Here is a 14058-nt window from a genome sequence, read left to right as displayed (position 1 = left end):
CTAAGCCGTGCGGCACCCTTGTATGTTCGTTCACAAAGGTCAATCTCCTCAAAACCTCCTATGGTCCTTTAAGATCTACAAAAGAGAAAATAAGTTAGAGAAAGTGTTTCACTCGCGATTCACAAGCAACAATTTCAGCAAACACTTCATAGCCAATGCAAATTACAAACATAGACTTCACAGGCTCTGAACGGTCGTACAACAGAGGTTCCAAAATACTCCACTACAGATCGAAATCGTCACAAGTGCCCACATGACACAATCTTTGCAAGCTTAATACGACCACCAAAACCAACCAAAATGGGATTGCTAAGCCTATTGTTAGTCTTTTATGTGCTATGCATAGTATGAATAAAATCAAAAGACACGGACAGACATGAGCATTACATCAAACACCCTGTTTACAAGACAGGATGGAGCTTTCGTTGTATGTTTAAAGGGTAGTTCAACGTATTTATTTTGCTCAGTCTTTTGGACAAAAGTACTATGTGATCATTGGGTCTGCACCTAACCCTTTGTTTGCTACTGTTTGGCTTGTTTTGGAGAGGTTTTTTTGCGTAATAAAAGCTGTTGATATTTATGACAACTTATTGATGTTCATGGACGCCAGATTGAATGTGAAAGCGACTCACACATTGGAGAACATTGAGCCTACACCTACCTTCGAAACCTCCTTTGCGTGTGATCGTTCAGCCTACTTGCGGGCAACTTTTGTGCCTAATAAAAGCTGATTACTTTGTGTTGCTTGTGCTCATGATTATGTTGTCCTTTTCATGTATGGTGTATTCCTTATGCGTTCGTCTTTGTTGACTTTTTACTTTGTGGATTGCACGAGGTTAAGATGTTGCATGCCTTAGATGATCGTTACTAGGGACATGACAGAACAGTCAGGGATCAAGGATCATATCCATACGCCAGGTGAAAATGAGAACATTGCTTGATTGCAATGTTAAGGGTAGATGTAATATGTTGATGAATATTCAATAGAAGTATGAGGTTGGGGGTCCTAGAATGTAAACAATCAATATATTTTCTTAGTTCTATGGTCCAGATTTTAGTACAGTTTCCATACTCTGTCTTCTGCACTGAAGGGTGTGAATTATCATTGAATAATTCTTGCTAAATGGGTTCATATATTTGAAATTGTCCCCAATCCTATTTATGGGACTGAGAAACCATCGACTGTTGCTTAATTACATTGATACCAAATTTCAGTGATGTAAAAACATTTATCTTATAATTGACTTGAGAATTACTAATACAGGGAAAGAAATATCTAACATAAAGCTGCGGCTTTTACTGTGTTAAAAAAAATGACATACCTTGGAATGCTTCAACTAATTCCTTAGATGAGAAAATTGTTTAAGAATTGGTTCTGTAGTAGTTGTAATTTACATAGTACTATTTAACTTTAGTATGATACAGGTCAAAAATTCAACATGGACGGAGTAGTTCTAGTCTTCTAGAAGTGATTTTTCACAAAATTTGAACAAGATTTCGAAATTGAGTTGCATTGGTTTTGTTGTCTGATTATGTATATGTCTCTGTTAAAGTTACAACTTAGCACCAAGTCCAGTTACTAGGTTGTCTCAAAAAATTCCAGTTGATGTGTTGCATATGAGAAAGTTTCACGTTGTGCCAATGAGATGTTGAGATGGATGACTGCAGTGCAAAGTTACGATGACAATTGGTATATGAGGTAAAATAAGGGCACTATTAAGAATAGGTGAGGTAATTTCAAGTTTGGGAGATATTAGAGGATGATGAATGCTTGGGAAGTTTTGCAATAGTGTGTGATTGAGCTTGGACTAACATAATTTATTAGAATTTGAAGGCACGAGCATGATGCTGATTTTTGTTCTAGGAACATTATTTTGAACAAAATTTTTTTTGTCACTTATTATGTTTAGTTCATTTTGTATGATTATGTGTTATTAAGTATGAAGCGATTATTTGCAGGTTAGTGTACTGTGAATACTTATGCATTAACATGATGGCCTTACATTTTAGTGATCTTTCATGTTGTGATCAAATATCTTTATTAGCTTTTTGAACTATGTTTATTATATGCACAGTTTGTTTGTTACCATTTCTTTTTTCAGTCAACCAACCTGTCTACATAAAATTTATTAATTAACTGTATACTTATTTCCCATGGTTTCAGGAAATATATTCTATAAAACTGCCTGGGAATCCTAAGCTTGGTGAAGGTAAACCAGAAAATCAAAACCATGCAGTAATATTTACTCGTGGAAATGCACTTCAGACTATAGATATGAATCAAGTAAGTGAGCATTCGCCATATGTGATTTTCTTTACATCTTAATGGCATAAATTTTGATTTGAATTGTCAGGTAGTCATTAATTCAGCATATGAACATTTGCAAATTTAGGTACAAAATCTAGTACTTTTATTTGAGGTTCACCGACTCATGCCAATCGGCGGTGCCAATTTTGGCCCAGTTTGGTACATACTAGCTTTTTGAAAATTCGCCAAAAAAGGGCCAGAAAATACCTGAAAAATCAGAAAACCCTATTTTAACCCCTTTTAATCCTATTTCAATACAATCTCAATTAAAAGTAAGGTAATGGACCTAATTGAGACTAAATTATGTAGAAAGATGATAATCACTATTAGCTAGCTATGATTAGGCAAAATTAGATCTATATCAAGAGAAATACACTAATCAACCTTAATTGGATACTAAAAAGGATATAATTATGTCAAAGTATAACTAAAACATAGAAAGAGTATAAATACTTTAATTGAAGAGATCTTCCACCAAATAAGCATGTTTGGATGATTGAATCCCTGCAGTTGAATCTCTAATCATTCATTTGGATGCTTAATTGAGAAAGAGAGAAAGAAAGAGTGAGAAAGAGAGAGGGGGAAAGAGTGTGAGATGGAGTGAAAGAGGAGAGGGAGCGATGTTTTAAAGAGCAGAACCATTCTCAAAAAGGGGTCCAACAGTCAAATTGACCATTGAAGCAGCCTTGATTTGATCTATTGAACTGGTACGATTAAAATCCGATCGTTACCAATTGCTATACGGTGTTTACTGATTGAGTTTAGATCGTTTCCCCCGATTCAAGAGGTGTACCGAGCGGTCGATCCACCACGTGGTATGTGCTGCCCAATAAGGGCTGGTCCGAGAAGCGGTATGGATCGCTCATATCAGACCATGTTGGGTGGTATGGTGAACCTTGCTTATATCGTAATTCATCTTGTGGCATTGTAGCTGATGTACTTTTGTTTCTTTACTTATAAACTTTGACTGTTGAGTTTGCTCTTTGTATGCTAGTTCTAGAGTTTTTAATTTCGTACCATACCGGTGTTTCGAGCTTTTCTCGATACAATATGGTACAAGCGTATTATGCGGTACGTAAGGGTGTATCGCTCGATACGTGTGTATATATATATATATAATATTTTATTATTATTATTAAAATTAAAAAAAAGGAGACATATATTGCTTCAATGACGTCGCCTCCTTTTCTTCTCCTCGTCGCATCAGACGAGAAGAAGAACGCGGTCTTCTCCTCGTCTGCAGCGTTCAGTGAAGATGTCGAAGGCCGCAGACTCCTCCGGCCTTCGGCGCGACGTGACAAGGAGAAGACCACAGTCTTCTCTTCATCTACAACGTTCAACGAAGACATCGAAGGCCGCAGATGTCTCCGACCTTCACGAAGGATGCGGCGAAGAAGTCGAGCCATCGCTTCTCCGTTACCTCCTGGATCGGGATCGTTGAGGGAGGGTGGCGCCGGATCGAAAAGCATCGAGGTTCTCTTGATTCTCTCTCGACACTTCTTCTTCCTTTGTCGTAATCAGGCTGATATTGCCTGGTATGGGCAGTATGATTCGAAATTAAAAACCTTGGTTAGTTCTATAATGGTGTATGGATTGTGAAGGTTTCTCGTGATAGGTTCATTTCATTATGAATCATTCTTTTAGTACAAATCCAAGACATCCCATCAAGACGATGTGGTAGTACCATAGTAATGCAAGCAAACTAAAGTGTTGCACTCGTTAGAAATGATATTCCATCTCTCTGTCTAAGCAAGTTTTAATGTACCTATGGTTTGTGAAAATTGTTTAAGATTTTCAGTATAAGCTTACGAAGTCTCTTCCTAGAGTATTTGTTCATCTTTTTTTAGTTTATGCAAGAATCAAGATGCTTGTTGCTTTGTTGAAAAAAGTGGATATGTTTGTGCTTTAGTATCATGAGTAGGCCTACTCCAATACATGTCGTATTGTGCCACTGCCAATTGTTCCTGCATGATTGTGCAAATACTTGTATGCCTCCTTTTATTTCATTATCATGCTACATTTTGGATATGGGCGAGTGAGGCAAGATATTAAAATCGCAGTCTGATCGATCAATATATTGGTCCAACCAGAAAATGAGATTTAGACTGGGATGACTCTGGCCAGTCCATTTCAAACAGGGTTGTCACCTGTTATTGTTTGGTTTTGTGAATAAAACTGGGCACCAGACAATGGTTTCAAGAGGTGATTGAGCGCTCAGCGAGCGTCGAGTGCCTTGCAATGAACCCAAGCAAGGCGATTTGATCAGGTGGTGCCTAGGCGAGCGTCTTCATGCAGCTCAGGTGCTTGCCTGGCCTAGCATAGGCGCTCAAATCAAGCTCAGATTGAGCCCACTCCAACTGACCTCAAATCTAGCTCAGATTGAGCCCAAATCGAGAGACTTGATTCGTTTGACTCTCGCAATCAGAGTTGATGAATTGGTTCGACCCAACCAATTCATCAAGTTAAGAGCTCTCCCATCCCCCTCGTGTTATCAACCCCCCTCACATGATTGAAATCCTAGCTTCTACGTCGCCATTGTGACCACCTCCAGACGAACCCTGCTATTACCATTACCTTGGTTCCTTTGATAACTGTCACCTTTTTTTCCCTATTCTTTTATTTCCCTTGTTCCTCACTCTCTTTTCTCCCGTTACCATTACCATTACCATTTTGAACGTTTTGGAACCTTGGTACTTTTTAGCACCTAGCGCCTTTGACAACATTAGTATCGGGCGCCTTTGACAACAGTTCTCCTTTTTTCCCTTTTTTATTTCCCTGCTTCCTGTTTATCAGTTTCCCCTCCCTTTCTTTGTTACGTCATTCTGCCACCTTTCTGTCATGGCTATGCCTTGCCATTGTTGATCCACTGCCCCATCTCTTCCGTCTGGTTATCCTTTGCATCTCTGTGACTCCTCTTGTCTGCTTTTCCTCCTACCCTTCCTCTTCCTGCTCCTCCTCTTGTCCTTCTCCTCCCCTCCTCCCCTCTTCTCTTCTTGATTTTGTTGCTTGGTGGGAACTGGTGTGTTGTTATACTGTGTCAGTACACTAGTACATACTGGATCCATATTGGTACAGCCAGCAGTTGATATTATGGTCCATATTGATATCTCAAGCTGTGACTCGAGGTAAAGGCCTTACTGCAGAAGATGCCAATCGATTATCTATGTGCTTTTTTATTAATCATCTGTCTGTCTCCTTATTTTGTTCTTCTTGTGTTGCTTTACATGTTGCCTTGGAATGTGCTAATCTAGTACAATAGTTATTGACAGGCATAGGTGTTATGCATAAGGTGATCTTGTGGTACTAATTGTTTGGAGTTTTCTTTTGTTTTTTTGCTGCATTATACCCCTATACTAGTTGAATGTTGTGGAATTATGCCTCCAAATTGCTAACACCTTCAAAAACTTTGATACATAACTCAAATGCCCTAGCAGTTAGTTTTAAAGTTGCCAATGTTAAAAGGTCATTGGTAGGAGAGAAAATGATTTCGCTTGGACTGGTATATACCAGCTGATATTATCAGGCCAAGCATGAACTGAGATGCGGACTGTCCCTTCTGGGTGGTCTGATTCAGTTTATATGTATATTCTAAGAATCTAAAGATTACCACATGGGATTTGCAAGCAGGACATGAGACATGGACATTTGCAACTCCTGATGCAGGCCTACTTCCTCCTTCACCTTCTTGCTATCATGGTACATAACGGCCCAGTGTTGGTACAGATATACCAATATGAATCAGATCTGTACCAGTTCAGCCATGGACCAGCATGGGTTTGGTACCCAAACTGCAAGTTATGATAATTAGGCCAAACAATTATAATATCTTTGTATATAATACCCTTAAAAATGGCCCAGTGTTGGTTCAGGTATACCAATATGAATCAGATCTGTACCAGTTCAGCCATGGACCAGCATGGGTTTGGTACCCAAACTGCAAGTTATGATAATTAGGCCAAACAATTATAATATCTTTGTATATAATACCCTTAAAAATGAGCCTAATGTTGATTTCAAAAGGTGACAATTTCATGGTTACTGACAACTATAGACCCTTCCACTTAATACACTGTTGAGAGTTAATCTTCAGAATGTTTCAGAATCTTGGAATGCTATTCTTGTGAAATTTGTACCTTTTGACGAATAGTTTTGTAAAATCTATAGTTTGAAAGTGTATTAAAAAATTGTCTCCCTTCAGTTAGTTGGTCAAGAGTAGCACTTTATAGTTCGTTCATTCGGAGTGTGGTTAAAGTCAACTAAAATTTCTTGGTCAAACAACCCTTAATAAGCACTCTTGATCGCATGGAGATCTGTGCTAGGAGTCAGGATTTTACATGCTATGAATGCAATGTGACACTCTGGAGATGCAATTTATCATTTACTCATTTTGTCAGGGCTATACGTTCAAAAATCCTTTGTTGATTAATTACATGGTTAAATTAGGCTGTTCTTAGTGCAAGTAATTTTTCATTTGCAAGTGAATATAACAAACTTTACCTTATAGACTTATTTCTTTTGATCTTTTATGGTTTTGTTTTGAAGGATAACTATTTCGAAGAAGCTTTGAAGATGAGGAATCTTCTTGAGGAGTTCCATTGTGATCATGGCAAACATAAACCAACAATTTTAGGTGTCAGAGAACATGTCTTTACTGGCAGGTATATTGGTGATTTTTCTGCATTACATTTTTCTTATGCACTGTGTTGAATGTCTAAGTTTTCCTGGTAATTTGCTGTCCAGTGTCTCATCCTTGGCTTCGTTCATGTCCAACCAAGAGACAAGTTTTGTAACTCTTGGTCAACGAGTACTTGCTAATCCATTAAAGTAAGCCTTAATTACTAGTAGTTTTTTCTTTCCTTTCTTGATTACATCTTTTCTGAAATTTTTTTCTTACTTTATTTATAGAGTGCGGATGCATTATGGCCATCCGGATGTTTTTGATAGAGTTTTTCACATAACAAGAGGTGGTATCAGCAAGGCATCCCGCATAATAAACATCAGTGAAGATATATATGCAGGTATAACACCCTTCCATTGATTCAGTGCTATGTGTGGTAGTTTGTCCATTTGTTTCTGGAATTACTAATTTCTTTGATTGTGTATATATTTTCTTTAATACAAATACATAGTTTGTGATATATATGTATATATATATATATATATATTCATGCATGTGTGTATGTTGAAAAGTAAGATGTAGTGACTATATATTCTGTATGTAATTATAAGTTTTCAATCTATTCTTAAATTCAAGTCATGTGTCAATTATTTCGGAGGGTCTAAATCATGATTCTGTGGATTTAAATATTACAGCTGGAAACTGGGAGGTCTGGTCCTGGTTCCCAGGTGGACTGGTATGTGTGACATTGTTAGGAACATTTTGGGCTATTATTGTAGTGAAATACTTAGTCCTTGATGGCATGGTACCAAAGGTAGCGAAACTGGGATCATGGTTTGTTACACTTTTCAAACTGTATTTTTTGTCCTATAGTATGAGTTTGGAAAGGACAAGGGACTTCCCAAAAGTGCTAATATGCTGTATCTTGTTTCACTTGATGATTTGCTCCTTCTAGTTTGCCATCAAAAGTTATGCTAATGGTTATAGATCCTCTTGGTTTTTACTGTATACTCACATGAGCCTTCTTTTGGTAGTTTCGATGACTTAAAAAGTTACTATAACACCTGTGCTTACTGATGAAACACCTGAATCATCTGTCGAATGGACATGGTTTTTGACGGGTTTAAGAGCAGAGATATTATCTCCCTATGTACAAGAACTAGAAGAACATGCTGAAATTTCCTTCTGCAGTTACTAAACTAAGTTAACCATTTTGGTTGCTTATTTTATCTTCGACTACCTAGGCCACCTATTTTTATGCACTCAACAGCAACTTCTTAATCATTGCACACATACGATTGGAAAGAAGTTAGTTTCTATATTGACTCCGTTATTCCTGGATATATGTAATCAAAAGAGCCATTTGCTAAATCCACCTCATGCTGACATTCAGTTTTATTGACTCTGTTAAAATCTTGATGCTAACTTTAGATTTTATGGTACTCATTTTCATTCTAGGTGACCCAAAAAAAGTAATTATGTGGTTCTTCTCATTTTTAATTCTCTTTCTTTCTGGCTATGAATTATCTTCTCAGATTGGACTTCGCTCTGGGTCAGTTTTGGAATCTACCATTTGATTTTTAATATATATCAGTCCAGATCAACTATATTGCCAAATTGGTTCCTTTTTTCTTTCTTTTCTTCTTGAGGTTGACTTGTATGGGTCAGATGGGCATCAATTGCCATAATTAGTTTACTGGCCAATAACCATAAAGATTGTAGGTCCGCTGGATCTGCTCTGTCTTGGTAGGGTGATGCAATAAGTGGACATTCTTTGTAGAACATATTTACATAATTACATCTTAATCTAAGATTTACTCCGTTGCATGGTAAACTTAATGGAGGGGGAGGGAGCTTAATCTGCATATTATAGTCAGTTGATATGTTCTTTCAAAACCCCATACAACTTTTTGCATTTCAACTTTGTTGCTATTTGATTTTTACTGTTACCTTTAGAATTTCTTCAGATTCGGCATCACAAAACCTAGTTTAATGAGGCTATTATTTCCTTGTAGGCACGGTACTAAAAACCAGTCAAATTGGTTTGTACCAACTGGCATTTGCCAGTCCGACAAAGAATTAACACCTGAATGGAGCTCTTTCACCTAATCCAATTTTAATTTATTTTCGAGTTTCAACAGCGATTGGTGTCTTTATAATCTCTTTCTCTCTTTCTCTACCCCAATCCTGATTCCCTCTGCCATAGGGCACCAACTTCGTGCCACTACCACCCACTGTTTCCCAATGCATGTTACATCACCATCTTCAGTACTCCTCATGTGCCTCCTCTTCCTTTTCGTACTCCTCTCCTCATCTTCTTCATACTTATGTCCTCCCCCCATTTCGATGCCAATCGGGTATGTTGGTATACCATATGCCAATAGGCTGGTACGTACTAGATTCATATCGGTCCAACAAGAAGATTCATATCGGTCCAACAAGAGATCAGTATGGGTCCTGTATCAAGATATCTCGGTGCCAACCAGTACACCGGCATACCATATGTCATTAGGTCGCTATGGATCCCATATGGTTCCTGTATCCAGATATCTCAGTGCCAACTGGTACACTGGCATACCGTATGTCATTACTCGTATGTACTAGATCTATGTCAATACAACCAAAGATCAGTATGGGTCCTATATCGAGATCTGAAACGATGCTTCGAGGTATGTAATTCATAGGTGCAATGTTGTAAAATTTATAGTTTTATACATTTATTAGGCAACATAATTTGATGCTCCATTATATTTCCATTTTTGTGTTTTTTGACCGAGTTCTTAAGCAAAGTGATGTTCATCTTCTTCAAAATAGCCACTTAGATCAGTATCACTACTTTATGGCCTTCAGGTTTCAATTCAACTTTGCGGCAGGGCAATATCACTCATCACGAGTACATTCAGGTAAACTCTATATTTTGAAAATAGTTTATTTTATTGGATTCTGAGTTGTATTGTGCTAACAGGTTGGAAAAGGAAGAGATGTTGGCTTGAATCAGATTGCACTATTTGAAGGGAAGGTTGCAGGAGGCAATGGTGAACAAGTCCTCAGTAGGGATGTTTACAGACTCGGCCAGCTCTTTGATTTTTTCCGAATGATGTCTTTCTATGTTACAACCGTGGGTTTCTACTTTTGTACAATGGTATGTTCCCATATAATACTGTGTATTAAGGTCTCATGGATAGGCTATTAAGTCCACATTTTGCCTAAAAAGGTTGCTTTTGCTCCGTTCTTTTAGGAACCATCATTTTGTGGCAAACAGCCATGCTAACACCTCCTGGCATGTCATGATTTTGTGCCATGCTGATCAGCATTTCCCTGTGCTGATCAATACAGGCCAAAATTTGGTTGTCATAGGTTCATAATTTTGGCGCAGTTTGATAAGGCATATGCCTGTACCACTTGGGCATGGTACGATTTGACTGATCTGATACATATCAATTAGTATGACAAATTCTTTTGTCCATCTTTTTTCTCTAAATCTAGTTCTCCATGTTGACAAATCAGTCTTACTTTGTCATGCTTCAATAGGCATGCAACTAGTTCTTCTTTGTGCATTTTTTATATTTCATAAGGCATCTTAATCATGTTTTGTATATTTCATAAGGTATCTTTAACCACATGAACTCTGAATAATACTTTGTTTCACTTATATGATCCAAAAATGGGTTATCTACAACCTGCGTGATTATAGTTAAGAATTTACGGAATCGAGTTTTTGGCAATAAGTCTCATATTTTCTAATTGAGATTTTCTTTGCATCTACTCTTTTGTTTCAACTAATGGCAGCTCTTGCTTGTTCTTGTGTCTGCAGTGTTCTTTATTCTCTCTTTTCTCTAATAGTAACTTCTAAATATCATTTTTCATTGCAGTTAACTGTGCTGACAGTGTACATATTTTTATATGGGAAAACTTATTTGGTATGTTTCTTTGCCTTCTCCAATGTAACTTCAGATTTGTGAATACAAAGTGATGGTTTATAAATTCAATACATTGGAAACAAGCAACCAATATGTGCTCTGTTCATGCTGAAAATGACAAAACAGTTCTGTCCTATGAGCCAACAGTATTTGATTGCATTGGTCATAGAATAAATTAACTGTACTTTGCGTGACCCATGAAATTTGATTTGACATTTAAATTTATAAATGTATAGGTCGTTAAACTGCATGATCATGCAGTTGATAAGTCTACCATTAGACATTTTGATGGTGCTTCCTTTTTCTAAGTTATAGTTAATGAAGTTCAACAAGCTGAAGGTTTCTACATAAAATATGATTGGTATGTAGAACAGGAGCTTCTTAGAGAAATACACTGTTTTGTGTAAACTTTATTTTTATGCTTTGTTGTAATTTTTTCCAATCTTTTCCTGATTTTATGCTTTTCTTGTAGTTTCCTAAAGTTGTATTTCTACCTTATGAAGCATTCATCTTTTACTAGATAATATTTTATAGTTTCTATTGCGGATCATGTTCTGGATGAAGTTGGTCAACTTAAATGTGATCAATGACAATGTAACACAAAAACTTCTTTTTCTTTTTTTGGTACAAGTAATTTAGCATAAAAAATCAAGAATTAAACAAATTTGAGATTAATTAATCGTCACAAGTTAATTATTTCTTTGTATCTTTTAATGAAGGCAGTTGGTTGAATGACATTGGGACTATGTATGATTCATAGCAATGCATGCAATTTTGAGTATTCTAGCAACTGGCTTGATTGGTATAGGTCTGGTCTCAATCTACATATTGACATGCTAACATGACGCCACCATTATACTTGAAGGGGGGAGTGGGAAATGAAGTGGAGGGGATGATAGAGAAGAGGATGAGGAGAAGACAATGGCAGATGATGCAGATTAGGAGAAGAGTACCACTGACAAGCTATGTACGACGTGGGAGTAGATCATGAGAGGTAAGTGCAGAAGGGAGGAGGGAGATATGGGGGTTTAAAGTGATTTTATACTTTTTAGGGTTCAAAAGTACAAAAAATTGGCTTACCGCTTCATCCACACCCATTACCAAGCTTGTATCAGGCAATAACCCTTGTACCTGATGTGATCTACCCCATAGTTGGGTGATTTGCATGCCGATTCATGCCTGGACTATTAATTCAATGGTCTGGACGAAATTGTGTTTCTTGATTGAGAATTTTTAGGTCTTCATTGTCCTTAATATGAAATCACAATATTGTTTTATATATTTAATATGGATAACTTTATACAAGAATGAACATATGATGCTAGAAGTTATTGATTTCACATAATTGTCACAGTGGCAATTGTTAAGTGATTTGTTGTGTTCTAATATTTGTTATGATTGATGATATGCAATCTCATAAATGCATTGACTTCTATGTCCTATGGGCTTGGTGCAATCACTAGATAGCCTTCTATGCTAGGATCATCCTTTAGTTCTTGTTCCTTGTATAGTTTAAAACATAATTTGTTCAAATTAACTCGATCTATTTCATGGGGAATAATGGTAAATAATATTATCAAAGTACTTGTCAACAATAATTCTTGTAAAATACTAAGAATTTGAAGGAGGACAATAATAAAGAAAACAAGAGAGTTAAGGCGTGTGAATTCTTATTAAAAGTGAGCACATCAAATGTTAGATCCTACTAAAGATTATGCAAAATATTATGGCAAATATGAGAAAGTATTCAAAGCACATAATGATATGATAAATAAATTACAAAAGATGCCTCCGTATAGAGGTTGTGCATGTTGTGCCTTTCATAAAATCAAGGAATTCAATTTCTCCTAGCACGGTCTGTACCTACCCGTACTTATGGGTTTGGTTATGAGCCTAGATCCCGACCGCCACATTTCTGGCAGTTTGGTTTATTTTTGCTTTTAACAGCCGTGATTTTTTCTTTTCTTTAGGGAATTAGGTGTTTTGTTCTAGGGCTCTGCTGTGAAATTTTGCTTTCCATGTGCTTGTCTCCCTTCGCACAATGGCCCGCAGCTCGCTGACACTGCACCCTCATCTTTGTTACTTCCTCTTTTGTTCCATTTCTTCTCCTCTCTTTTTCTTCCTTCACACACACCCTTCCCCCAGCAGGAAGTACTGCAGTACATGCTGGCATACCCTGTATCAGCACATTGACATGGACTGGTCCCAATATGGATTCAGTACTGAAATTTCAATCCTTGGGTAAAACATTAACTATTTAAAAGTAGTATGATACATTGAAGCAGTTTTCACCTATCTATGTTTAAACATTCCTACCATTGTGGCCATTTCTATCCTGAGGTTGACTAAGTTTGCTTTTGCTGTGGGTTAAAACCATTAGAAAATAGTTTTGACATTAGTTTGATGCTTCTATCTTTCTGAGTCCTATTATTTCACTTGAATCCCTAGTCTTGTGTTGCAGGGTCTCATCTAGATAACACTAACTTTGTAATCATTGGCATATATGTCTGTCCTATTTATTACCAAAGGAGTTTCTAGTCCCTGTGCTTGTTAAAACCCAAAGGTTCCTGCTCTAAAGTATGAGATTGGGATTGTGGATTTAAGAAAGTACAGATAGCTCAAATATGTTTAGCCATCTGTCCAATCTAACAATTTAGGAAGTTTTTAGGCAAGTAGGTTGATTAGGTTAATATACATTTAGTACTCAGCTACCAAGCAAGTTTATTACATCTACACGTGGGTACACGTGCCCAGATAATGTTTATCTTTACCAAGCAAGTAGGTCTGTATGGGTTTGGTACATACCAGTGTGCTAGTTCCCAGCAGCACTAGAAATATACCGGTACTCACACATGGTACATTGGCATACCAGTCGGCATTGAGGAGGAGAAGGAGAAAGGAGGGGAGAAAGAGGAGAGAAGCACCAAATAAGTTGTGGCTAATGGCTGACATGAGCAAACTGTGATCAAAGAGAGAAAGAGAGAGAGAGAGAGAGAGAGGTCATTCTAGGTTCCGCTTTAGAAAAGCTAATCTAGCGCACTGTCACGGACTTAACTGGTTTTGCCTAAGTCGTGTGGCACCTTTGCGTGTCCGTCCGCAAAGGTCAGCCTCCTCAAAACCTCCCATGGTCCCTTAAGACTTTCAAAAGAGAGAACGGGTTAGAGAAAACGCCTCACTCGAAATCCACAAGCAAACATTTCAGGAAACACTTC

General features: G+C 37.3%; 1 protein-coding gene across 2 annotated transcripts in view; it reads left to right on the top strand.

The window, feature by feature from the left end:
- Positions 1-14058, top strand: part of LOC103984533 (callose synthase 9) — a 75805-nt gene that overhangs the window by 46239 nt on the left and 15508 nt on the right. The window contains exons 37-43 of one of the 2 annotated variants that reach the window (XM_009402047.3): positions 2165-2284; positions 6851-6966; positions 7049-7132; positions 7214-7326; positions 9777-9829; positions 9892-10068; positions 10799-10846. In XM_009402047.3, the coding sequence (XP_009400322.2) occupies positions 2165-2284; positions 6851-6966; positions 7049-7132; positions 7214-7326; positions 9777-9829; positions 9892-10068; positions 10799-10846 (711 nt within the window). The remainder of the gene's footprint in view (positions 1-2164; positions 2285-6850; positions 6967-7048; positions 7133-7213; positions 7327-9776; positions 9830-9891; positions 10069-10798; positions 10847-14058) is intronic. The other variant, XM_065108487.1, reaches the window with a different exon arrangement.

Source organism: Musa acuminata, chromosome BXJ2-5 (genome assembly GCF_036884655.1).
Source record: "Musa acuminata AAA Group cultivar baxijiao chromosome BXJ2-5, Cavendish_Baxijiao_AAA, whole genome shotgun sequence".
In the NCBI taxonomy this organism is placed as follows: Eukaryota; Viridiplantae; Streptophyta; class Magnoliopsida; order Zingiberales; family Musaceae; genus Musa; species Musa acuminata.
The sequence above is the reverse complement of the archived record's forward strand: the minus strand, read 5'-3'. Positions and strand labels throughout refer to the sequence as shown.